The following is a 27,068-nucleotide window of genomic DNA, read 5'->3' as shown; positions in this document are numbered from 1 at the left end:
GATCTTGTAATTTTCACTGTTTTGTAAAAGAATTCGTGAGGATTGAAATCATTCACTTGCAGTATTTGTCACATATTCCTAATCATTCAAATGGGGCTACTTCAATTAATATTTTAATTGCCTAGAATAGATAGAAAAAATGGGAGGTAATGGTTTTCCCCCATACTAATGGAATTTCTAGATTCCAAGGAATTCCAGTTTGGTAGCAGAAAAGCAAGTGAGCAGTGATAGTCACCATTGCCAGAAAAGTAGAGTTGCACAGTTTGCTATCTTACCATCAGATTGCACCTCATGCTGTAGGTAAACTGCTTAACATATTAATGCCATAATTTTAACACGAAAGCATGGTTTTCCGAAGGGTACAGAAAAACCCATACCTGGAATTAGCAATAAGATGATATTTCTATGCAGATGAAAAAGGCTTAGTTTTCGACTGCATAGGATGCTTGCCAAAACCCAAATTTGTCTCCAATACTGCCTCTATTCAGTGTTTAATAATAAGCTTACTTCACTCCTCTTCGATGAGCAATAAGCCAATCCTCATTTTTATTTAATGGAGCATTCCTCTTTAACTTCAATGTAAACACTGATGAATATTTGATAGAAATTTTTTAATGCAAGACACCCTGGCATAGTAAGTATTTACTACACCTTATATCTCATACAAATTGGTTCAGCAATATTTTGTCATGTCTTATTAATAATTATCTAAGATTTATTTGATAATGAATTCTGAATATTAAAAATATACATCTTTAAATTTCATACCAAGCATGATGACAGCTACTATGCATGTATCCATCGTAATTAATTCCTCATTATGACCTAAGTCAAAAAGGATGTTGATATGCCCTTACATGTCGACTTACATATAAAAAACCCCCCTACTGCTTGACTTTATCTTGAGAAGAATTAAGAGCAAAATATATGGAAAACATTTTTCAAAGATGGTATAAGGAGAGGTATGTCACTATCAACCGACTTAAAACCCAATAATTTGTAATCCTAAACTTCCAGAATATAGAACTCATGACTTCCATTGAGAGCTTATCTATTTACATAAGAACTTCCCTGCATTACAACTCCCCTTTTGCACCACAAGTTAGTTGCTATGAGTCCACAGCCTTCTCTGTATTATCTTTGGCTTCTTCTGACTTGGAATCAGCAGTTTCAATGAAAGTTTTCTTTTCCACTTCATCTGATTTTTTTTCTGGAGTACTTTTCTTGGGGCTGCCTTCTGAAGTCTCTCTACCTATGTCCAGTTTTTCCAAATCCTTGGTTAATGTGTCATCCTGTCCTTGAGAAGATGGTTGGTCTTCACTGGCATCAGACACACTTTCAGTATCTGACTCTTCCTTATCATCTTCATCAGTTTTGTTATCTATGAAAATAAAACTCAAAAATATTATTAAAATATTTGGTACATTTCTGATCAACCAATACTCACAGTACAAATACGAAACATTAAAAACATAGCCACGAAAGGACTAATGGCAATGCACAATGAAATAAAGCCTGAATCATGCTTCTATTTTTTTCCATTCCTTTCGAGCATTAGTTCCAATGATAGTGGAAAAATGACTGTTTCATGTGACCATTTTCCCCAATACCTCCAGGGATGGGAAGCCCCATCTCTTTTCCTATCACTCGGCAAATCCATTTTTCAGTCGCTGACACCATTGCTTGCTATGTTTTTCATCCAATTAGAATGCATGGCCACTGCCAGTGATCATAACGCCACCTTTGGCTTTTACTAGGAGGACAGTTGTACAGACTGTCCCAAGGGTCGTGTGCCATTTTTGTTTTCTTTGATGAAGGAAACTATCCTATTGTATCTTTCAGAAATATGTCTTCTGTTTTTAATAACCAACCAACAAAATCCTGCGTTGGCTTTCCTCCACCATGAGCCAGGGTTCTCATCCTGGTAAAGGCATTTTTTTTATGGGTAGCCATATACGTATACATGGTAATGGCAGAATGACTGTTGTGATTCAGGAAATGGTGGGTGAATTCACTTTTTTGATCGCTGAAAAGCTATTGCTCTGAGAAATGGAAAAATGATCCAGTAAGTCATGCTTTAAGTGTTGTACATTTCCTTGATCCTTCATTTAAACAAAGATACTCTACAATAATGACAAACATAACACTTGAACAGATTTTTTTCAGTCAGGTTTGGTATACAGAAACCCTATAAATTAGCATCTACAGAAATAAATTAATGGAAATGAGATTTTGCCAAAGGTATCAACACCAATTTTGAGAGTTTTTCAAAATGGGCCACCATATATGTACAGAGGAAGGAATGATGGAGAGAAATCTGGCATCAATATTAAGGTGCTGTAACTGAAAGGTGCCAAGGAGACCATGCCTTTGGAATTAAGTACTGTACTTGGAGAGCCCTCAACAGAGTATTTGTGCAAAGATTGGGCTACCCATAAAAAAAACTACCTCTACCAGGATGAGAACCCTGGCTCATGGTGGTGGAAAGCCAACACAGGACGTTTTTGGTTGGTTATTAAAAACAGAAGACATATTTCTGAAAGTTACAATAGGATAGTTTCCTTATTCAAAGAAAACTAAAGGCATTGATTGCAATTTGTTACCCACCATTAGTGTATTCATAATACACAAATTATTTGGTATTAGTAATCCCAGTTTAGACTAATGTTAATGGCCAATTTTAACCATATTTGGAAAAGGCCAGATTGGCACCTATGCGATGCCACTCCACGTGACGTCACAGGGACCCAGATGCTATACGAGTAGCCAGGAGTTTAACATTGTCTGAGATTACCAATGTATACAAGAGGCACAGAGATTTCTTCATAATCACCTATTAAAATTGCCTATGGTTGGAAAGTTTCCTTCGTTTGATAAGGTATTAATAATCCTTATTTAAGCCAAGCCCTATCTGCAAGAAGGGTACTGTGCTACCTGCTAACAGCTTCCAGTGCTCTTAGCCTCGCACCAAGGTGACCTCACATGGCAGCAGCCGGAATCAGAATGACGTCACACGTGCTATTCCCAGCATTAATACTTAGTCGTCGCATTTTCGGGCACTTGAAAATTTTCACTTTTGATTTAATCGCAAAAAATAGATATTGTCATTTGACAATATAAAAGCGTAAAATACGTACTCCAGAAGTAATAATCTTTCTATTCAGACAATAAAAATATTGGAAACAACCCTATTTCAACAACCCGAAGTATTAGGTGTTTCTGGATCAAAAAGAGAAGCTGATCGTTTTTTAGGACAGCAGCGGAAACTATGTACTATTTCTTGTAGTTATGGTTGTATTTATATTGTTTTTGATCTCAAATATGAGAAGACCTGAAATGAAAATGTACAACCTTGGTAACTTTTCACAGGAAAATTTATTTGTACTTATATGTACGAATAAATTTTCCTGTGAAAAGTTACCAAGGTTGTACATTTTTATTTCAACATGGATTTTCACAAAGTTAAAGCCGAATCAATTGAATTCATGAGAAGACCTTTTGCCAGTCAGAATTCATTTTCCAAAATTTGGATTGAAGCAAATGTTTCAAATCCAGATAATTGATAGAAATTAACCTTAAAAAAGAAAATAAATTACCATATACTGCTTCGTGCAAAATTATCACGGTGTTGACTAGCATGTTGCTAGACCAATCTGCCTCTTGTTTACAACTTACACTCCTACCTTGCCATATACAACATAGTCAATTGAAACAGAATTAAAATTTCTAGAAATATTCACATTCCTTTTCAGTATCTCTCTTAAGCATAATATATTCCTTTTCTATACAGGAGCCTTCTCTTTATCTCTGGCTGCAGGAGTTTTTCTTCCTGCCCTGGCAACCTTACCATCTACCATACAGCCTGTTCACACTACCATCATTTTCAACCAGCAAAAAGATGACTTCAGAACCATCGTGCATTCACATATACCATGGTTAGACACTGGCGACATCTGATGAGTGGTAAAGTAAGTCCAAGTGAAAAATAAATGAATTGACAAGAGCGAATAACCAGTTGGAAGGAAATAGAGAATGGGCAGGAAAAAGTTCTTGAGTTAATTGCAATGATTTTCAACATATATGAATATTATGAGCTGCTTATGAATTAAATAATTGCATTCCAGCATCGTCGAGCATTGTTCCTTGCTACGTAGAAGTTAATTCAGATGTGTTCGTCCAACTAATCATTTCACCGATAGCGTGGTTTGAATTTTTCTACTGCTCTCTTGAATCCGAATTAAAGTGACTATTAGTAATAATTTGGTTGGTATCAACAACATATACAACTACTTGCCCTTGATTCGGATGTGTTGACAAATCATCGATGTAGGTGAAGAAAAGAGCACCTAACCTTGAGCCTAAAGCGTTAATTGAGGCACACTTTCGGTGATTTGGAATTGAGATACACTTGTCGCTGCATTGCAGTCATAGCAATTATTGTTTTCTGATTTTGACAAAGGACATGATCCAATCTGATGCTATATCATAACTTTAAACTATTTTACTTCAATTCAATTGTGGACGAATAACTTGCAGCGAGATGTGACTTGAATATCGTTGAAATTAAACTTATGAAATAAGGAGGAGAACATGGTATTTTTTGTGATATGTAGTATCACCCAACATTTCTAACTTTTTATTCTATTATTACAGTATTCTACCGATTAAGGTAGGTTTCCATGGAGTACTAAAGAAGTGATCTGGGAGCCTCCCTTTCTTTCCAGCACAACCTTCTTCAATTCACTGTAAGGCCTACTCCCCTTCAATCCATCTAAAAATCCTATTCTTTTCCTTCCCCTCCCTCGTTTCCCTAACATTCTACCCTCTAACACCATTTTCAACATCCCCTCCCCACTAAGTATTTGCTCCATCCATACATTCTGTCTCCTCCGTACCTCATCTAAAAGCTGCCTCTCCTCGACAACCATATCCAGCACTTCGTCATTCCTTTTCCTCTCCATCCATTTCACCCTCTTTATTCTTCTCCATACCCACATCTCTAATGCCTCCAATCTTCTCTCGTCTTCTTGCCTCAGTATCCACGTTTCCGCACCGTAGACCGCTCTACACTCTAGATCAAACTCTTCACTAACCTTTTCTTTAAACTCTTACATAACGATCCTCTCAGAAACCCCTTCCTGTTCATGAAGGCCTCCTTTGCTAATGCAATTCTCTTCCTTATGTCCTTACTACTGTATCCGTTTTCCTCTAACGTACTGCCTTAATAGTTGAACTGCTCAACCTGCTCAAGTTTTACACCACCCAATTTTATCTTAAGTCTCACATTCCTACCTCGTGATGCTTTACAAAACCGCATAACCTTAGTTTTCTTGTGATTAATCCTCATCCCATACTCCTCACAACACTCAAATAACGCATCCACTAGAGCCTGCAGCCCTCTCGCTGACTGGCTATTCAACGCCTGATCATCCGTGAATCTCACTGATTTGACAACCGGTGGAAAACCCGAGAAACTTTTCTACAACTGATATGCCGGGAAAACCTAAGATCATACATTTCATTAAGGTAGTTTCGCACATTTAACATTACTCTCACAATACAATGCGAGCCAATGGCTAATTCACTACAAACTATAGCATATGGCATAACTTACATCAAGTTTAAACTTTATTAATATTCAACAAATTACGGAAAGAATCTATAGCACTTTCCTTTGAATTAATTCTGACGAATATAGTTCAACAAGAACGGCCGTTTCTCCTCGAATGCTTTACTTTCTGTTTTCTATCCTCCTATCCCACCTTGTTGCTGCTTCGCCTTCTTCTTTTTCTAACCAACTTTTAACCACCTTGTGTTCACACACGCATAAACTACCGCCAACCATGGTCGGATAACGATGGTCAGAATCCCAACCACGGTTAATGGTAACTTGCATTCACACCTCGTTTTGTAACCATGGTCGGGGCTAACCGGTGTAAAAAGAGCATAGTGTGAACAGGGCAATAGGAGGATTTAGAGGAGAGGGCATGTGACCCTTGACAATTAAAAGAATAGACAAGATTTTAAATAGAGTTATCATTATTTTCGTTATTTGTGTATTTGGGAGTCTCAATCATTTCATATTATATTAATAACTATCATGTTAACACTAGAAAGACGGCAGGGGTCATTTGACCCATATCCAGAATTGAAATTAATTTATGGATTTTGGAAATTTGAACAAAGGATGGCTGGGAGTCATTTGACCCCCAGCCATTCTTCGTTCAATGTATCGCATGATCAATGATCATTCAATGTATGCATTCAACGCAAAAAAATATTTTGTGGAAATAGCGCAGAAAAAATACTGTCTGTCTGGGATTTACAACAAAGTAATAATTTTTTTTATTTCAATACAAATTTTGTAAACCCCGTGTGCCCAGATATGAAACACAAATTTTGTATTGCGTGCACGTACTGTCATGATTAGATTTGCAATAGACTACTAAATGTGATTTAATTCATGATTTTTTAAAATATGTAACTGCTTTAAATTTTAGACATTGGAAATAATACTTAATAATGTCAAAAAATGTTTTAAATGAACTGATTTAGCAATTTATATGATGGAATAGAATATTAGAAGAAATTAGGCATTATACTCCAATATACATTTTAGGGGTCTAATGACCCATAGCCATCCTTCTAGGTATCGTGGAACTCCCGTCCTCCTAGTGTTAACCCTTTCGCGCTGGACGTCAGGTGGAGCCGACAGGCATTTTCATATTCAGACGACCTGACGTCAGGCATAGCTGTTGCAGGCAACATTTTAAGATCCACCCGCCCCCTCCTCCACCACACACTCCCCCCCACCTTCCGCCCTGATTCCAGACAACCGTCCCTGTTGTAAATGTTGCCCCCTGCTTTGCCCCACCACCTCACCAGTTATCAATAGGTCCTCCTCCACACCGTCTATCCGTATAAAGGAGCAGCTAATAGCAACTAACTAAACGAAATTCACATTTCATAATGAATTTAAATAATATTTTTCTCGCAATAATTATTCATTCTCTATTAAGTTAACTGCTTTCTTTAGGGCATAATTATTGTTAGTCAAAATTGTATGAGATGGAACAACGTATTTACAGACGGACTTGTTTCATAGCAATTTCTTCAGGTGTACTTAATTGGCAACTTAAAAAATTCAGTTTTCACCGAGTTAGGATAACTGAATGTTTAGATAAAAATAGCGACTACATATTAGTACTGAACATGCAAATATAAAAATTGGAAGCTTCCCCCACAAATAACTTGCTGTGATTCACTCAAAAATATCATAAGAAAAAGACATGATTGTACAGTCCACATCTGTGGCGGATACATATGGGGGTCCAGGGGGCGCGTGCCCCTCCTAGCGAGGCTGCCCGCATTACCGAACAATGCAGAACCCAACTGTAACTTTTTTTTATATTATAGGATAGCATTGTCTTGTATGTGTGTAAAATCAGTTGAAATAAACCTATCTAAAAATTTGCACTTGATTATTTTCATTATGATAAAAATCTAGGCAGCTCAAAATATCTTTTGTGCCCCCCCCCCCGCCCCCTTGAGTTTTTTCTGTATCAGCTACTGCTTCACGTCAGAAATCACTGAACACAATTATCTACCAAAACCTTCTTTCTGACTCTTGACAGCTGGAATGTAGAGAGCTAGTAGCCACTTATGGGCACTGTCCCAAACAAATCACTATTCCCTTCCATGCAGCCGACCAGCCTTACCAGTCCGTGAAAGTAAACACACATACACTCCCTCAAAAGCAAACCAGGGAAACTAACGCTTTGTGATCTCCACAAAGTACATTTGGCAACAATGTGGGCTGGAGAGCGATGTTCACTGTGAGGAAGAGAGGGAGACTGATTCCTCCTCCACACTTTCACGTGCCACTCTTCTGAGATTGGCTAGAAGAGTGGCACTAGTACGTTCTAGGTTACCCCCCATGAGATGGGAAAAAGGGTGTATCTAAAAAGATATTCCTATCTTTACATACCACAATCACATTTTTGTCACCCATATTGCCAAAATTTTCATCTCTTTGCTTGGGTTTAAACCACATTCTTGTTCATATCTTCCCCTATGGCACAGACTCAAAAAGTTGATTCAGTGAATTTGTGGAAGTGTTGTTACAAGAGAATATGGAAAACAAATTCACCCTTAGCAGTTTCTAGGCAGCGTGGTGAAACTTCCTTCATCATCATCATTAGTCAACAATCCAAAGATTGCTTTAATGCAGGTCTCCATCCTTCTCTCCTATCCGCTAGCCTTTTCATAGCAATGTATTTCTTGTCTTATACATCCTTTACAACCTGTCCCATGTAACTTATCCCTTCTTTCCTACCACCTGTCCGTCTACAATAGGGTGGTTTCCTATCACATTTTTATTGCCTAAATCGAAAGATTATTACTCCTGGAGTACGCATTTAACGCTTTTAGATTTTTAAATGACCATATCTATTTTTTGCAATTAAATGAAAAGTGAAAATTTTCAAGTGCGCGAAAATGTGACGGCTAAGTATGAATGATGGGAAAAACCCATGTGACCTTATTCTGGTTCCCAATGCCGCCGAGTGAGATGACCTTGCGGTGAGAACATGTGCGGCTCTGCGATGCAGGCTCAGAGTTCCCACTCTACCTAAATAATGAAATTCACGGTTTTTTCCAGGTTTTCACGGTCTCAATGTCGTCACATTCATGGTCCGTTTATAAGTCAACAATAGGACAATCACCGGCCGTATATTAGCTAAAAATTAACGTACGCGACATATGCCGTGAATGTAAACACAGCAATGAAAAGTAATATCTGTTATGACGTCAACGTTTGGAAAATTCAGGGCCAACTAAAGGCCCAACCCAACCGCGCTCTTGCCCGGACACCGAATACCATGGCCTCCTTTGATATGCGAATGCCCTTAGGACCTTCTTCCGTCTGAACACCGGAAGTCCTTTTTTAATTCCTTGCCGAGAGATTGTTTTTTGCGTACGTTGTTATTACTGCACAGTAACCAAATTTCCCTAACCCAATCTTTCTGAGATCGCGGAATATATTTGTTAAAAAATTGTTTATTGAATGCGATGGTGGTTGGCGTAACATGGTGGAACTCCTTCATGATGCACAAAGGTTAAGAAAAAGACTTCGCTGTTTCACAAAATAACTGGATTTATTTATTTTGTGGAACAGCGAAGTCTTTTTCTTAATCATTGTGCATCATTGTTTATAGAATATGTATTATTATAGAGTAAGTATCATAGTAAGAGTAAGTTGTAATATCATAGAGTAAGTATATATATAATATATATAATATACTTACTCTATGATATTACAAATCAAAAAATCAATTTCACATAATTACAGTGGAACCTCGATCTAACGTTTTTCAGGGGGATGGACGAAAAAAAAAGATGAATGCGGGAAAACAATCGATGCGGGAATGTTTGGATAGGTTGCCTATGTCCCAGGAAACACAGGATTTTGGCGTGTAATTATGATACAGTGGAACCTCGTTAAAGCGAGTACGGGCTATAGCGACACCCCCGCTATTACGAGAGATAGCCGATGCACCGTCAATTGACCCTATAATAAGCGTGTTAAAAAATTCGTTTTTACGAGACCCTTTCGGCGTTGGCTCTCGCCATAGCGAGGGTTTCACTGCCGGAAGACTTTCATCAAGACTCCTTAACCTCTGTAATTGCTAGCGATCTGTTAGAAATGAAGTTAATGGAGTGCTCAGTCTCATATTTATGTGGTAAACTGTCGTTCGATAAATATAATGATTGACGAAACAATGCTTTGCTTGATTTTTATTCAGTGCGGCGCTTATAAATTGTTTGAATAGTTAGTCGTTGTTTGAGTAAGGAAATTTTGTGATGCAAAAAAACATCGCCTTTCGTCTGGATTTATGCTTACGTTTATCGGATAGATGTTTATCTGTCGCCGCACCAATCCTGTTCCTGTATATCTGTTCGCAACAGGTATATTGGCTATTATTTGCTCCACCTCCGGTAAAGCGACAATTCGCTATAGCGAGTGTTTATTAGTGCACCGTGGGGTGTCGTTATATCGAGGTTGCACTGTATTTGTTTAAGGATTCAAAGAAGATTTTAGCCAATTACAGGAATACTAGTACTTTATCGAGACACTTAGGTCATATTGTTGATTCGAATAATATCTCTTTCAAATATCCTAAAGGAACACGCCAACTCACTAAAAATGTTTGCTCTCCACTCGGCATTTACCCTGCTATTATGGATTTCTCTCTGATGTAAAAATCCATGAAACGCCATTTCCAATACACATATTCACGAGAGCAATGTGCATGTTATGCCTTAAACAACCGCTTTCGCCGGTGCAGTGCTTGGTTGTGAGATGGATCATATAGGCCAAAAATAGTCAATTATTTGTAATGTTTCTGTCAAATAAATATATTTTTCATGTAATTTAGGCCATGTGTAAAGCGTGAACAATGTTGCGTTAATCGTCAGCTGCACGCCCGCCGGAGCCTCCGCTTCATCCCACTTCTTGTTTTCACCAGGTAGCTCGCTCTACCCCCACCCTACTGTCATGTGCTAGCGGACAGCCCAAGGCGTTCTCCTATATTCACGCGCTTCTATCCCGGAAGCTTTTCTTCATATTCAATTATTTTCAGTCCATCTTTTAAAGTACTCCCTTGTTTTTTCGGAAGGGTGATTGTCCGAAGACGAATAAAAATAAAACTAAAAAAATGAAACCTTATTATATTAAACCCACGCGAAAAACACCCGCTAGTTTGAAGTCAACCCACCCTGGAAAGTAGGAAACCCCTCGTGCGAGGTGAAGTTCGGAACTGATGCTATCCCGTACATATTACGCAGAACATACTGCATAGGGTGAAGCATAAACATATGACTTCGCCATGAAATTTATTTGTTTTAAAGAGAAGGCAACATATACATTCTTTTCTAATTATCGTAGCGCCAGATGAGTTGATGAATTCGGATTGTTAGTAGGGAGAAACAAAATATCTTGAGAAGATATCCCTTCCTCAGTAACTCTTACAACTGAGATTTATAGTATAACTCGTAAATTGATAACTGATAATAACCTGATATCCTGTTTTCGGAAAAATGCCACATTAACCGCCAAAAAGCTCAGCTATGAGGATATCGAGTTTTGCCAGAAATCATCATTGCATTTTTCCAACTACATATTTCCCTGCTTCAAATGCTTAAATAACATTAGAAATACGTTGTGCTTGGTCTCATTCTTTTTTGAATTACATGAAAATTACAAATTTTTCAATCTAATAAAAGTATAATGCCAATTGCCGAAATTCATTGTTAGGCACCTTATGGGCTAATAGATGATTCATGCATCAATTGACCTCCAGAAACTGGGAACTTTGAAGCAGTTAGGCTGAAAAAGGTCAGTGGGTGAGAAAAGAGGGGGGGGGGGGGTGCGAAACAAGTTTCTATTGTTCTCTTGTAACTTGACATTTTTTTCGAAGCTAAGGTCTTCGTATTACGATCCCTGTGCGAGCTGAGACCTTTTTATTATTTCGGAGAAGAGAGGGGGGGGGGGGGCCGAGTTCTGAGTGGAGGGGTGTAGCGGATCTTGGGAAATGCGCTTATGTAACTATCCCAAGGCACTCAGCTTCTCCCTATAGTAATTCAATCTCCTGGGGGTGTCTGTCGTTATTAGCCACAAACAACACGTTGTAAACACTTCGTCTCATTTTCGTCAAACGATGGATGTGGGAAAATTATACGACGGGACCGCGATCTTCAAACGATCAAAGCGGGAAAACGATACTTCGGAGAACGTTGGATGCAGGAAAAAATTACATTGCCATTATGGAACTTTATTTGGGACCAGGAATGGCGAACGATGATTGCAGGAAAACAATCAATACGGGAACGATAGATCGGGGTTCCACTGTATAATGCACTTGGTTTTAAATATATAAAGACAAAATAAATACCTGCTGAAACACGTTATTTTCACTTTTACATTATTATTCACATGAATTAAAACGAGGTGAGCGTAGTCTATTGAGAGCTATTGCCCTAAATTGAAAGCCTATTTGCCGTAGAAATGTTTCCTTAAGTAAAATTCCAATGGCTAACTCATATTTCGAAGCATATGGCATGAGCCCTAATTTTGTCTGGGAACCGAACTTCGAGTTACAAATCAGATAATTTTCGTAAATAGTTCATTCTGGGTTCATAAGAAATGCAAGTTATTACATTCGTCCTTTTTCGAATACCATCCAGTCCATTCAAAGTCCATCCCAAGCTATCACTGAAATTGAAACGCTTAGACAATAATAGCAGACTTCCGCCATTAAAATGGAAAATATCGGTCAATGTGTCGTCATATATTACGGACCAATTACTGCACTTCGAATACTCGTGTGTATAGAAATGCGTAGATTAACCTTTTCGTGCCGAGCTCCTTTACGGGAAGTTGCTTTTGGCTATACGAAGGGTTTGAGAATTTATTTTTCGCCCCGTACGGAGTTTTTTCACGGCTTGGGACTGTGCAGGTAGTCGCTTCATCCCCTTAATGACCTTTCCTAGCGGGGTCCCAGACCCTTTCCCCGGCAACTGGGCAAATATAATCCTTGACTCTTTTCCCCGAAGGCAGCCCATCCCGGCTGTACTTTTGCGGTCAGTTTATTGTTGCCAGTGCAATTTTAATTTTTTTAAATTGTTACTGTTGCATTAAATGTCAGTTCATCAATGTATTCCTTTCATTTTGCAATGCCTGTAGAACTTTTAAACGAAGTTCTACGGTTATTTTTAGGGTTTTCAGCAAAACGGCACTATATCATAGCCAAATGAGCTTTTCCGGGAATAGTGAGGTTATCATCTTCCACGTACATATTTCAGTAGGAGAATACTTACACCAATATACTCTTGGGTGTTCCAGTTGGAGGATAATAAGTTTTTTCCAAGAAAACATTAATGCGCTAATGTGTCCCGAAATAAGCCCGTGAGATGCACAGGGCAGACCACCTTAATGGATCCTGACCAGAGAACCAAGATATGAGAGTAATTACCTGGGTAAAGCAGTTCTCAATCTTGCAATGGTATGGAATGCTTCTCACAACATATGTCTACGTAAAACATTCCCTGTTGGTACATTAAATTTACGACTTTTTAGGATATGCATTGATCAGTATTTATAGCGAAATTCATTTATAATAACTTTGTATTCAAAGGTTGGTAAGAGGTTATTAAAAATAGCCTCTGTAATGTAATTTTGGCTCACGACAAAGAACTGAGAGAATCATATTTTATTACATTACGAGGGCTTTTTTCATAGAAGTTAAATCGGATATTCTATCGAATTTCACCGCAAATGTACACTTAGAATGAAGCTAACAGAGTAACGTATATTTTTAGATGTAAATCATTACAATATCGCTCCTATAAACTTGCTAGTAAGTTATAAAAATAACAATTAAACATCTAACCTTAGCGTCTCCAAAAATTGTTCTAGGTGATGATCAACTCCGTTAATATGAACGCTAGAATTCCGTTTAAAATTTGGAACCAATCAGCAGAACATACAGAATGTAATTCCTCGCATTTATTTTCAATAAATGCAATATGAACGTTTTTAGTTATTTTAACTTATAAACAAATAAGTGACCACGAGCACCTTCCTTGAGTTGGACACTGAGAGCCAGAATGGGCCGAGGTAATCCCCACACGGACAAGAGGAAAGGGTCGGACCTCTCGCGCCGAGGGACCCTAATGACGGTTGGGACCCACTTGGCATTCTTGACCGCGAAACCGTGAAAACACGGCCTTTGGCCATTTGCTTCGAAAAATTCAAGCCGTGAAAAGCCGGCCTTCCTTCTTTAGCGTCAGCAAATTCAGGCCGTGAAATCACGCCCTGCGTAGGGAAGAGGTTAAGAGGCTTAGCTTGCCTGACCATGAAACATGATTAACATATCGAATTTGATCAGTCAATCGTAGTATTATTATCAAGATTGAGATATTTTTAAGGTTTCATGGCGAAATTCACGGCTTTTTCCAGGTTTTTTTCACGGTAGACGGAATTCACGGCTTTAAGGTTTTCACGGTTGAGTGGGAACCCTGAGGCTGCTAGCAGGTAGCGCTTGGCTTAAATAAGGATTATTAATACCTTATCAAACGAAGGAAACTTTCCGACCATAGGCAGTTTTAATAGGTGATTATTAAGGAATGTTTCCCTGAGCTCTGTGCCTCATGTATACATTAGTAATCTCAGACGATGTAAAACTCCTATCTACTCATATAGAAACTAGGTCCCTGTGACGTCACGTGGAGTGGCCTTGCATGGGCGCCAATCTGGCCTTTTTCAAACGAGGTTAAAATTGACCATTGCCATTCGTCTTAACTGGGATTTCTAAAACCAAATATTTTGTATATTATGAATACACTATTGATGGGTAACAAATCGCAATCAATGCCTTTAATTTTAATTGATGAAGGAAACAACCCTATTGTTTTCATCAGGCTATCATGCCTCATAATCTGGCCAACTAAGGTGTCTCATCTTTTCCTCAAGGTTTTTAGAAGACTATAATTCCTTCAATAGCAAAATTTTCAGGGTAGCCATGAAAAATCATGCATCTCAGCTTGCACCAAAATGCAGGTAACCCTTTTATCCGACAGATTATGTCATGATCTTTGCAAATGGCACTGCTGTGTTGTAACAGCACCATTAGGGTGCAGAAGTTTCCAAAGTGATTCGCAAGTCATCCAATGAAAACATTTTTTTAAAAATTCACACTGTTAATTTTTAAATCCACTAAACATAATGAAAGCATTCCTGAAAATTGGAAAAAGCCTGTTTTTCCTTGCATATTTAAAGTGACCAGGTAATGATGTATAAAAAAAGATGATAATTCAAAAAGGAGAAAATGTTCAGAAACAGATGACAAATGTTAAGTCATCATCTTTAAAGCGATATTAAATAACCTTCCTTCTCATCCTCCTCTATCGCCTCAATACTGATCATAAATGGGTTCCTTATGATTAAATTCTAGAACGGAATAATTATTTTTGGCCCCAGTGTTCGTTCTTATTGATCTATGGACAAAGATGAAAAAGGAATATTGAAATCTAATTTACTTCAATGAACTCAACTCTTCTTTGTATGCAAAAATAAATTGACATGACTATAATGATAATAATACATGATTTATAATGATAGGTGATTTAATATTAGACGTAAGAGCAAGTCATGGTGAATAAGTCATTTCAGTAAAGATTACAATGCTTTGCATGATAAAGAAGCTCTAAATAAAATGGGTAGGGTTTCAGTTTGTAAAAAAACTCATTAGATTTAGTTATAATAAATTAATAACCAAATGGAGTGAATACGAAGCAATAGTAGATGATACCTGCAGCCTGCAAAATTATGCAATTTGAATTGATAAATATATTTTTCTTTTAGAGATGGAGCAATTGCATTTGAATACCGTAAACATAAAAAAGATATCTGAAGACTCAAACCCTCTCAATACCAAGTATAACGCAAGTTTTTGGGGATTTCCCCTGGCAAGTCAAGATGTTCACTGACAAGGTGTGAAAAACCCTGGCCTTTTGCGTTTTCCCTGACACGAAGACACCCTGATGTTACTATAGCGGGAGGCAAATGTAGCTCTAGTAAACGTGATATATCCATGAATTAGAAGCAAAACAATTTACTCACCACATTCTCTATCACTCGCCACGAGAGTCTTAGCCTCCTCAAACGCTTCTTTCCACTTCAGAGCATCTGTGAAGAAAATAGGGGAACATTAATCAAATTCGTGTTTACAAGCGGCAGTCATTCAGCACAAAAAGAAATACTTACTTTCAGCATTAGCAAATCGAATGGCCAGCAATTCGTTTCGAGGCGTGTCATCTGTCAAGTCACCTGAAACACTCCATACCCAGGCACGGTCACTGCCGCAATTCGGCTTCAGTTCCATCCAAGGGGCCACTAAATGATATAAAGATGTGTTAATACCTCAATCCTTTCAGACACGCAGTTGATTGATGTTGAAAGGATACCAAAGCTTACCGAAATGGTTGGCACAAATCTTTAACGTCTTGTCACGTCTCATTACCACTCTCACGGTTTTTCTATCTGGATTATGAAGCAGCTTCACCTCCCCAGTTCCTCGTTCTTTCCATTCAGGGGGCGACTCGCTAGTATCGTACCGGAACAACTTAGCCCTCCTAGTAAAGAAAATAAGAATAAATTACTCTCCTACAAAGACTTAGTCCACTGCATCATAAATCAATCATTTAGAAACATTACAATTTGATTAATTCGTCCTCGTTTTCTTCGAGGGTGGAAACAATAACTTCAGGTAGCGTTATTATGGGTTCGAAATGCACATCATGTTCAGCACTCGTGTCATGGGCTGAATCCGCACTTTTACTCTCTTCACCATTCTGTAACGTAATGAGAAAAATTTCTGAATTAACCACTCATTGCGGAAAACTAATCCTTAAACTCAAAACGAAGTACCCCACGCGGTTCATCAAATATTTCCATTTTCCCGAAGGCATACGGGCTCCCTAATGATGCGGATACCTTGTTCATCAAACTCACACAATGTTAAAACCTACACATGCAATTATAAGGGCTTACTGTACCATTTTATGTTCCATTTCTAAGCACAAGAAAGTCACCGTACACAACACTTCCCGCCACGACTAACGCGCAGCGCAAACTACTTCCTTCGCATTCCACGAGGATTAATAAACAAGACGCCCCTCAACGCTCAATATCCTCAATACCACGGAAATTTATGGAACTATAACTCATTCGAAGTTAAATCATAAAAATTAAGGAGAACATTTAGCGCTATATTTGTGCGACAGTGGGCTGGTTATTTCTACTCTTAAATTGCGTTATTCAAATAATTATTATTTCATAATTATGCTGCTACATGAGTGATATAGTCGTTAATTGGTCAGGAGGATTTATAGATATCATGAGCGTTTTGAAGACGAAGAGTGTCCCTATTTTAAAATGCATGAAGGGATGTTTTAGTGTTATTTTTCACAGAAAATGAAACATGGACATGGCCAGCGCCGCTCGGAGCATTTATGTCATTCCTTCACTTTCGGATGCAGGATTCTGCCTTCATAATATGCTGGCATAATTTCCTACGAATCTAAGGATTTTTTATTAGTTACATCCTACATACTGATTAAATAAGGCTGTCCGTTTCATCTCAATTACATCTTATTTGGTTCCTTCAAATTCGCAGTTGTCCCTTAATAACAAATGACGATAGCTAAATAAAGAGGCATCAGGGGATTTGAAGCTTGTTTATTTTATTAAGTGCCGAATTCCTTGCTGTTTCAATGATTTTTATCTCTTGAATGATATTTAAATTTATTAGAATGCTTCTAGGGATGAAAAACGTATTTATCTTGAAAGTCAATTAATTAAGTTCATAAATTATGCGTCGATAACCTCCTGAGTATCCAAGATGGTGGACATTCGGACGTGAATGTACGAGTTGCCTCTCGCTGTAATTGTAGCTATGTAATATAGGATGATAGTGACGTGAAACGAAACTACGAAAAATGGGGGCTAAAGATTCTAAACCTTGCTGTATGACCTATGAAGAAGCAGTTAAACGAGGCAAGTGAAATATTCCTTTGGTAAATGTAAGATCCGTCTGCTACGATTCCTTATATGCTATCACCATTGTATCCGTAGAAGATTTCATATTGGTATTCAGTTCTGATTTTATTGTATGTTACATATTTTATGATTGCGGAGGCTCTACTACTTAATGCATAGCTTACATGTCTTTGACTGCTCCTTAGTCTCCATCTAGAAGTAGTCATTGGTGTATTTACGCGCATTTACTTCTCATAGATTATCATTTTCTCCATAAATGACGTACTTTACAAGTACCGGCTGTTGTAAAGTGGTTTCGAACCTTAAGTGTTTATACATGCTGTTTCATTGACGGAAACGCTCCATTAGTCAATGTTGATCCATTACGTAAGCTGGAAGGCAACATCAAACCCAGGTGTTTATTTTTTGTTTTGCTATTGTGCAGTGTCAGAAGCGGAACTAAAACGCTTAAAAGAGGCATTTAAAAGAGTTTCCACGCTCAATGGTTCTATTACCAAACATGCATTTGTAAAAGATGTTATTGGAGAGGGAGTTCCATCAACAGTGGCCGAAGTGAGTATATGATATCAACTCTGTATGTTAATGATTTAAAAAACATCCATAATTTATGCTTACGGTCTATAATTTATTAATTATAATTTACTTTGTGCGTTGTTATTTATTTCTAGTATATTTACACTGCTTGTGGTGGCACTCAAAAAGGAATAACATTGAAAGATCTTCTATGTGGATTAGTTTTGCTCACTAGAGGGAAAGAAGAAGAGAAGGTTAAATGTAAGTAGTTCGTTGACTACTGTGCCGCGTGAGAATTAAATTTTAATGCCTTTTCGTCTAATTCCAATGTTATTTTTTCAGTTTTATTTTGCCTTTATTCAAATGAAAATGGAAGTTTTGTTGTCAAAGATGAAATGCTCAGACTGGTTCATGCTTGCGAAGGAGGATTTGTTCCAGAATCAGTTCTGCAACTTTTCTCTGAGGTTGGTATTTTTTTGTCTTAGCGCTTACAAATCATTTAAAAACATCTAACACCTCTATTCTAAATTAATTACTGTACTAAAAATTGTATTGAAATTTTATTCCCTGGCAATGAAATACCTAGCTGATAATAATGCTTCTCTTTTTATGATTAAATTTTGTGTTGGTGTTAAGATCTAACTGCATGCTAAATTAATGCCTCAATCAAGTGATGACTATTTTAACTCTATTACAATGTTATAATTTGATGATTTGTGGGTTGAAGGGTTGCATGTTTCCTCTTTGAATGAGTATATATTTGTTGTTTTGGGATTTATTCACGGGCAATTTTGATCTTTGGATCCAAAGGAGCTGATATTTTGGGCATCAGTTTGCTCAGCACTTCAATGCAGGAAATTTGTTATTAAAAATCATTTAGCTTGGCTGGTTATTGTACATTCCTATGCTTACATTACCATTCTAATCGCTTAGCTTATTTGTCAATCATTTCAACACACGTCAGTGAATTTACCCAGCCAGCACAGCCCACTCTGCCTCCATTTCCAAAATGGATGCTGAGTGTAAGCATACTTAGTAGTGATACTTAAGAGGTTACATTTCAAGGGAAATTCCATAGCTGTTTTGGTTGCATTCCTTCGCATACACTTCCCCTGCATTTGCTCAATAATATCACGGGTTTTGCTCAGTGCATACCTGTAAAGCGAATGCTTCTCCTCAAGTGTCCCTGTGAAGTTTTTCAATTTTTTCTGCAATCTTTATAAAAAAATAAAATCGGATGCAAAATCATCGGAATTACTGTATTAATGCTAGGATAAACCAGGCTTATTATTTCCGTTAGAATCCCCTTCGTTAAATGGAAGCGATCGTACGTTAGCTGCATTCACGGGAGCACCGTTTTCCAAGCCTTGCAGTGCGCGTCCGCGCTCCGCTACAAAGATCGCGGTCTGGTGAAGAAAGCTCTCATTGAGGAACAGAGTAACTGCATAAATAATAAAATATTGGTTGTTTTAGGTAAATTAAGAACATTGCAAGACATTTAAGTGAAAACTTTGGGTTATCCGTGTTTTCCGATTATTGGTGCCGTCTATGCCCATCATTAGCCCGGGTAATCGGGAGTATGAAATTTTATGGAATTTTTGCATTAAATGTAGAGAACATGTTTGCAGCGGATTTGCGATGTGCAAGAGAAGCATTTTATAAATTTACGTTATCCACCCATGAGCTCACTCCCAGAAAATAATCTTTTAACAATATCATGATAATTAATAAAAATAAGAATTAAACTTGAGCTTATCCATATTAAAGCCTGAATCACTCGGTCATTTTTTCCATCTCTTTCGAGGGACATCTTCAGAGATCATTCCAATCATGACGGAAAAAATTACTGTTTCACTCAATTTTTGTAACATTAGGCAAATCCTCTACCATCAGTTCATTGAGCCACCTTGAGGGATTTGCTTCACTTAATGATTAGGTTGGGAGTGTGAGGTGATGTGACTCATGAAAACGACAAAACGTCGGTTCACTGATCACTCAATATTTTATTGAGGGAATGAATAAATATATAAATTTTGCTTATTGGCAGAAAGAAGAAAAGGAACAATAATCATGCATTCTGGACTTTGCTACAGCGTATACTGGAATTATGAACAAAGTATCACTGAGCCAATTATGAATAAATGCTCCCAATGTACCTCTTCTTTCATTTTTGTCTTAATTTTTGCCTAAATAATGGCTTTCGTAGTATTTGGGCTCTGCCCTTGTCTTATGGAGAGTGGTGTGAAGAACATTAGCCTCCCACTGCTGCTGCCATGCAAGGTATAGGGTTTTTCTCCAAACCATTCCCTACCAACATCTGGAAGTTTCCCTTGCTCTTCTTATTTCAAATCTTGGCCCCCAATATTCTCAGTGTCATCACATTATTTTCATCCCCAAGAGAGACACCTTCTTAAGGCTTGGAAAGCAAACTTGCTGCATCTTATGCCACAAAAATACCAATCACCCCTGTGAAAAATAAATTAATTCTTGCTTGACAAATGTTCGCTGAAATATTTCCTTTAATAGTAAATTAATAAATATCTGGATCAAATTGTTAGCTTTTTTGATGTTGATGTTGAGTACAACATAATGGTGGATTTGCCTTATGTTCCATTTTTTTGACACCTCATTATTGATAGTTGGGTGGGGATAAAAGGTTTTTTTCTTTTAAATATTTTAATAATGTTTATTTTTATCGATGATTTTTAAAAACGATGGTACATTTTGTATTTTAAAAACCTACAGTATATGTATATGGGTCAAAGAAAAATATGTACCTAATTGTAAATACATAAAAGCTTCTATATTTTATATATATATTTTTAAAATTTGATTAGCAATAATCTATCATTTGCCTTTTTTGTTACTTACCACTGCATGTCCCTCTTTCCACCTTGAAATTCCATCTTCAAGTCGTGCATCAAGTGTATTCCTTTACATTGTGCGAATGAATCCTGTCTCCTCCTCCCCGTCTCTTTCTTGCCCAATTTCCTTCCTTCTTCCATAGTTTTGAGGACCCACCTCTCACCTTGTTATTTATGCTCCATACCCTCTTGCAGTTTCCTCTCCTCGCTCATCATGTCAGCACTCCTCCGTTCCTTTTTTTCACTGTCTTTCTTTCTTCCTGTCTCCTCCTCCTTATCCACTTCTAAAATGCTTCCAGTCAATGCACTCCAGATGAGAATTTCATTTAGTCTCTCCTTTACATTCTTACCCATCAAAATTAACTTTTTCCTGTTCATAAATGCCTCATTGGGAGCTCTTTTCCCTTGCCATTTTTTCTCCTGTGTTTTTTAATTCACTGTCATATGAATTAAATAGCTCTACCCTCTCTAAGTTTGTGAGCCTCTCTTTTAGGTTAATTCTCAATATACTTAATCCCACAGAGCCACACAATACTTTGTACCTCTTATGATTAATCATCATGCCTCATTGTTCCCCTTGTACTCCTAAGACGACCACCTGCATCCGAAAACATTTCACTGGCTGGGTAATCACTTTCCACATCCGTGGTGTACATGCTATGCAATGAGGGCCTTAGCTGACAGACTTTTCTTGCTGCAGAAGCAATGCTTGCAAATCCTAATACTCTGTCAACTGTTTTAGTAGGCTACCTGTGGAATGAACCATCTGATAACAACCACCTTCTGACCCTCTTTCCTAAGGCCTCTGATGCACTTCTGTATGTTCATATCTTTTCTGCTGTTGCTAATTCAAGTGCATTCTTACCCAACCCCTGAAAGAAGAAGCTGAAGAACCGTAGAATCCTCATCAGCATTCCATGTGTGGCAAGTGGAAATAGGAGAAACAAGATAACAGTGGGGAGGATAGTTACTATTTTATTTTGAAAATTACCTCTACTTTGGACAATTTTTATATGATCAATTTTTGTCCTACTTTTGTTGGCAAAAGGAGTTTTTTCTTTTTGGTAATCGTAAGTGTCTGCAATTTTCTATCATCACCATTCTGATAAGATTCTGTTGGTTTTTATCCTATTTCTCTTCGTAACTCCTATCCATTTCCATGAATTCCTGGTGGAATTTTTGTCCTCAGCCTTTACCCTATTGTCCAAAGTAACTTTTACATTTAAAGCCAGATAAGAAAATTTTTTATCCAAGGGTGAGTTTTTTTGGATGTTGAAGAAATTGAGAAATAAATTTCCATTCTCTTCCTGTTTATTTTTTTACTACAAATATATTGTGGTTATAGAGATACAGCATTAAAACCTAGGCATCTCGACTTTTTGCAAGTACAGTAGGACCCTTCGAAGACAAAAAGTATTAACATAAGTAATATTGGCTTCAAGATTAGTTGGTGAAAATGCATGAAAAATGAATTAAGGGATTAAAAAAATTGATTTGATTGAGGAAAATTAACATGGATCCTGATTCAGATTGAAAAAATAATTTAAGAAATTTATACAGGATAGTTACAATGAAAACGTTGCACCTAAGTATAATTTATGCCTATGGGATGGTGGCAATATCTGGTCCACAAGCATTAACCTAGTCTTATACAATATCCGTTGAATTTTATCTACATATTGGTGTCGATGGGTAAATAGCATTATTAAGTGTGAAATAACCTTAAAAAAGCGTAAGTATGGTGTATTTATGATATGATTTCTCTTTTTTAAAAGTATTTCAAAGTTATGATTGAAAAACACCAACTATTTTTCATACATTTTGACACTGTCACATTAATGCAGAAGATTTTTTCATAAAATATTGGATAAATTAGGTAAGAAGTAGTAGTTTCTAAGCCTCCATTCCTTTTCTTTTCTTTGAAAAAAAAAACATTGAAGAATATTTTTCTTGGCCATGTGGACCGTATATTTCTGAAAAAGACAGGTATCTTCTTATCTCAGGTTTCGCAGCCTTACTGGCAGGAAATATACATTTTGGAACCTCCTGAAATGATTGTATTCTCTATTTCAGCATGAAAAAGTACCATTTGAAGAGTTCCGAGAATGGCTGCAAGCAAATCCAGATGCCACATCGTTAACGAGGTGGCTTCTATCAGAACCATGTGCTGTTACATTATCCAATGATACAGAAACCCCTACATTTTACCAGACTTTGGCTGGAGTGACCCACTGTAAGTTTTCACTTAACAGCATTTGTGCGGAATTTTTAGGACTAATTAATGCCTCCATTGCACAAACGCTCAACAATCTCCCACCGAATCAAATCCGCTCATCTAGCACTACAAGGGCTTCTAGCTGAGTGGATTTTATTCGGTGGGCGATTGTTGAGCGTTTGTGCAGTGGAGGTATCATAATGTTTGGTTTTAATTAATTTATTTATAAGGAGAATGATTTCTTAATTATTGTTGAACATATCTTGCACTTTGTAAGCGTAAGTGTAGTCTAAGTCATGTATATCTCTTTTAATCTGGCTAAATTAACATTTTTGAGATACATACAATGACCTGATTTGACCCTGTGATTGACGATTTTTTTTACAGTGGAAGAGAATGATATTATTGAATTAGAGAAGCAGTATTGGCATTTAAAAGGCCAGTCAAGGACTGGAAAGCTGGACCTTGAGACATTAGTACCTTTGGTATGCCCTCCTATACCCATTTCAGTTTGCCAAGGCGTTTTTCATGCATTTGATGAAAATAGGGATGGGCATATTGATTTTAAGGAAATGGCATGTGGAATATCGGCTGCCTGCAGAGGACCTCTCACTGAGCGCCAAAAATGTGAGGATTTAACAAAAATACAAATTTAAATTTAATGTTATTAGTGTAAAATTTCAAAAGAGTTCATAAATATCCTTTGCTCTTTCTTCATTACTGTATGTGGCATAACTTTTGCATATTTGTGATGAAAATTTAAAAATATCATTGCATGATTATAATGATTTATCAACAGTTTGTTATGTCTTAGGATACGATTCATAGATGACACTGAAATCGTTCACTTTAAAAAGTCTCTCTATACGGTAAAGTGAGACTTTAGCTAAAGTACATCGTAAAGTCGTCTCAAGGATCTCACTTTATAAAGTGGCACTTCAGCTGCTAAAGTCTCGATCATGCATTGAAATTTTGAGTGTTGGCAACGAATGCTGCAAAAAAGTGAACAGAAAGTTGGCATCTGATATTAATTGCGAAGTTGTTTACAGGTTTCTGGTGACTGGCTTTCCGTTTTGTATTGTGGTAAGATTTTATAAAGCTGCATTTTCTCGTTCTCTCATATAATGTCCAAATGTAAATGAATACTGCGTTTCCCCACTAACTTTTTTCTGCGTTAATGACTGAGTTGGCTGAATAAAAGCTCACTTTTAATTAGCTTTGTGATATGGCAATGCTCTTTGATGTTTCCAGCACAGTAAAGATTCAAATGCTGATATTTTCACGACATATTATGATCATCTTGTATGTTTAACTGCATATATGGTTGTTTGGACCGCATGTTAGTCGAAGTTTGATAGTATGCGTTCATTGAAGGTGGGTGAAATATTGAAATTCTCTCGCGTTAACGTGAAACTGTACCATTTAATTTGAAGGTTTACCAATCAGAGGTTGTCTCAGGTGGATGCATATTTTGAAGGAGGTAAGGGTGTGTATTGAATTCTTTTGTGATTACCAATATTTTAATTCTTGGAATGTGGACGTACGGGGCTGTATATACTAGGGAAATGGACACACAAGAATACCTATATCATCAAAATGAATGAATGCATGACCACGAAATGAAACATGTTGAATTTGAGAATGGATTTATATCTCTGTGTCTACTCTAAATGATTCCTCTACACATGTAAATAGCTAACACCAAGTATCCATTCACAAATTTTGTTGTAAAAAAGTTCAGTGAAGTCTGTGATACTGTGTAAAGATAATTTCATAACAATCCTACATCCTCGAGAAAGTATCGCTTTACTGCAGATAATATGACTTTGAAGGAAAGTATGTTTTACTTTTTTATTGCTGCCCTTCGTGAAGAGATCCTATATCGTCATTTTAAACATTCAAATGGGTAGTCGAAAAATGAAACAGAAACACTAGTTTCAAAATAAAAGAAATAGTAAAATGTTAAATGTGATATATAGGCATGTGGAAAGGGTACATTAAGCAATTATGGAATGAAAATGCTTAAAGTACAGCGCAACGTATAGAAACTAGCATTTGGCCGGCCAAACAACATGAAAATCAAGTCTTTGCTTACAAAGACCATTGACGCCAATATAAACAGAATTTCGCTATCATTTCAAGTATCTCCTAGGGAAGTTCTAGAATATAAACTAGGGATGTGCGAATAGTATCAGCGAATACTGGAATACCTCGAATACTTTGAATTTCGCATCATACACTGTTGCATGCATGTCGTTGGTAGTTGACTTGGAAAATTGTAAAGAACTCTAGTTGTTTAGTGCATGCAGTGCCGTTTTAGGCAAGTTGACGAACTACATCAAATTCGCAGATTAGAGCGGTGAAAAGAGTCAGACGTGGGGAATTGAAATGGATCGGGTGAAAAAAATCCGAAAATACCCGGTTTCCGCCACCAGGAGAACCTCAAAGGCGTGGGATAGTAACTATGTAGCTCAATTCCCAAAATCCGCTACCCCCTCCATCCATCAGCCATCGGCTCCTCCTCCAACGCTTTCCTCCTCTCCAAAATCAAGCAAAAGGCCCCAGCTCGCACAGGGTTCATATTAAGAAGACCATAAATCAAAATCTTCATAGGAAAATATCAAGTTAAAGGAGAATAATAGAATCGTGTTTCACCCTTCCCTCTTTCTCCCCCACTGACCTTTTTCTGCCTACCTGCTTCGAAGTTCCCCATTTCTGGAGGTCAACTGCTGCATGAGTCATATATTAGCCCAAAAGGTGTCTAACAATGACTTATGGCAATTGATGTTACACCTTTATTGGACTGAAATATTAGTAATGTGCACATAATTTTAAAAAGAATAAGACCAAACATGACATATTTCTGACTTTATTTAAGCATTTTATGCAAGGAAATAAATGTCAAAATACGAAGGAGACTTAGCATTCTGGCAAAACTCGATATCCTCGCAGCGGAGCTTCTCAGAAGTTGATGCGGTATTTTTTTCTGAAAAGTTATATCAAGTTACAATTTATGAGTTATGCTATAAATCTCTATTGTCATAGTCACAGACGAAGGGATATTTTCTCAGGATATTTGGTTTCTCCCTGATAGCAATTCGAATTCATCTGCTTATCTCGTGAGAACTATCAAAGATGGACTGAAAATAATTGAAGAAGAAGAAAATCTGGTGGAGAAGTGTGAGTATTTTGCAAAACTCCTCGGATTGTGCGCTAGCACTTGACAGTAGGAGAGGGGTTAAAGCGAGCTACCTGTTGAAAATAACAAGTTGGATGAAGCCGAGTATCAGATGGGCGTGCTGCTGAAATGGCGTTTGGTAGATAAGAATGTATACATCAGACAGAAATCCATCGTAGCAGTGGAAATGCCGAGTTGGCAGGAAATAATTCTTTTAGCAAGATGGTGTGTCCCCTTTGGATTTTTGAGAGCTAAATTCCTGTTTGAGTCCTTTAAAGGAAATCACAATTATACTCGCCAAAAACCTGAGTTTTACTGCTGCATAGGCAACCTAGTCGAGAATTCCCGCATTCATTGTTTTTTCGTCCATCCCCTTGAAAAACAATAGATCGAGGTTCCACTGTATACCTTTTTTAGAAGAAGAAACATACGTTTAATATGCTTTGCGCAATTGTAGTATTCGAGGTATTCGAGCAATGATTTAATATTCGAATTCAATATTCGAGTTCGAGAAATCTGCTATTCGACCCATCTCTAATATAAACACATAAATAACCTAAGAACTTAATAATTAGCTTGTATTCAAAATCAACATAAATTATGCCTTCCTGTTCTAACATTTACTGTGCTGTAATTATCACATATGTAATCATAAAAATTTCCTAGGTAATATAATGACCG

At 37.3% G+C, this 27,068-nt stretch overlaps 2 protein-coding genes across 3 annotated transcripts in view; one reads left to right on the top strand and one right to left on the bottom strand.

The window, feature by feature from the left end:
- Positions 1-594: 594 nt before the first annotated feature.
- On the bottom strand, positions 595-16,726 carry LOC124156243 (ran-specific GTPase-activating protein-like). Its single transcript, XM_046530656.1, has 6 exons — positions 16,615-16,726; positions 16,274-16,410; positions 16,034-16,191; positions 15,824-15,952; positions 15,680-15,745; positions 595-1,381 (listed from the first exon to the last, which is right to left on the bottom strand). Exons 1-6 carry the CDS (start codon positions 16,627-16,629, stop codon positions 1,110-1,112), a joined length of 777 nt encoding a protein of 258 aa, XP_046386612.1. The 5' UTR covers positions 16,630-16,726; the 3' UTR covers positions 595-1,109.
- A 655-nt stretch (positions 16,727-17,381) lies between these two features.
- Positions 17,382-27,068, top strand: part of LOC124156239 (ubiquitin carboxyl-terminal hydrolase 32) — a 54,708-nt gene continuing 45,021 nt past the window's right edge. Inside the window, exons 1-6 of one of the 2 annotated variants that reach the window (XM_046530650.1) lie at positions 17,382-17,614; positions 18,042-18,169; positions 18,286-18,391; positions 18,473-18,594; positions 23,068-23,227; positions 23,597-23,836. In XM_046530650.1, the coding sequence (XP_046386606.1) occupies positions 17,557-17,614; positions 18,042-18,169; positions 18,286-18,391; positions 18,473-18,594; positions 23,068-23,227; positions 23,597-23,836 (814 nt within the window). In that variant the 5' untranslated portion in view covers positions 17,382-17,556. The remainder of the gene's footprint in view (positions 17,615-18,041; positions 18,170-18,285; positions 18,392-18,472; positions 18,595-23,067; positions 23,228-23,596; positions 23,837-27,068) is intronic. The other variant, XM_046530651.1, reaches the window with a different exon arrangement.

The sequence above is a fragment of the Ischnura elegans genome, chromosome 3 (assembly GCF_921293095.1).
Source record: "Ischnura elegans chromosome 3, ioIscEleg1.1, whole genome shotgun sequence".
NCBI classification, from domain to species: domain Eukaryota; kingdom Metazoa; phylum Arthropoda; class Insecta; order Odonata; family Coenagrionidae; genus Ischnura; species Ischnura elegans.
Note: the sequence above shows the minus strand (reverse complement) of the source record. Positions and strands in the feature narration are given on the sequence as shown.

Excerpts from the sequence above, each read along its gene's own strand:
- LOC124156243 (XM_046530656.1), bottom strand. Across the intron at positions 15,746-15,823 it reads TCGATTTGCTAATGCTGAAA|ATGCTCTGAAGTGGAAAGAA; the intron begins GTAAGTATTTCT and ends TTTTCTTCACAG. Across the intron at positions 1,382-15,679 it reads GGCGAGTGATAGAGAATGTG|ATAACAAAACTGATGAAGAT; the intron begins GTGAGTAAATTG and ends TTATTTTCATAG.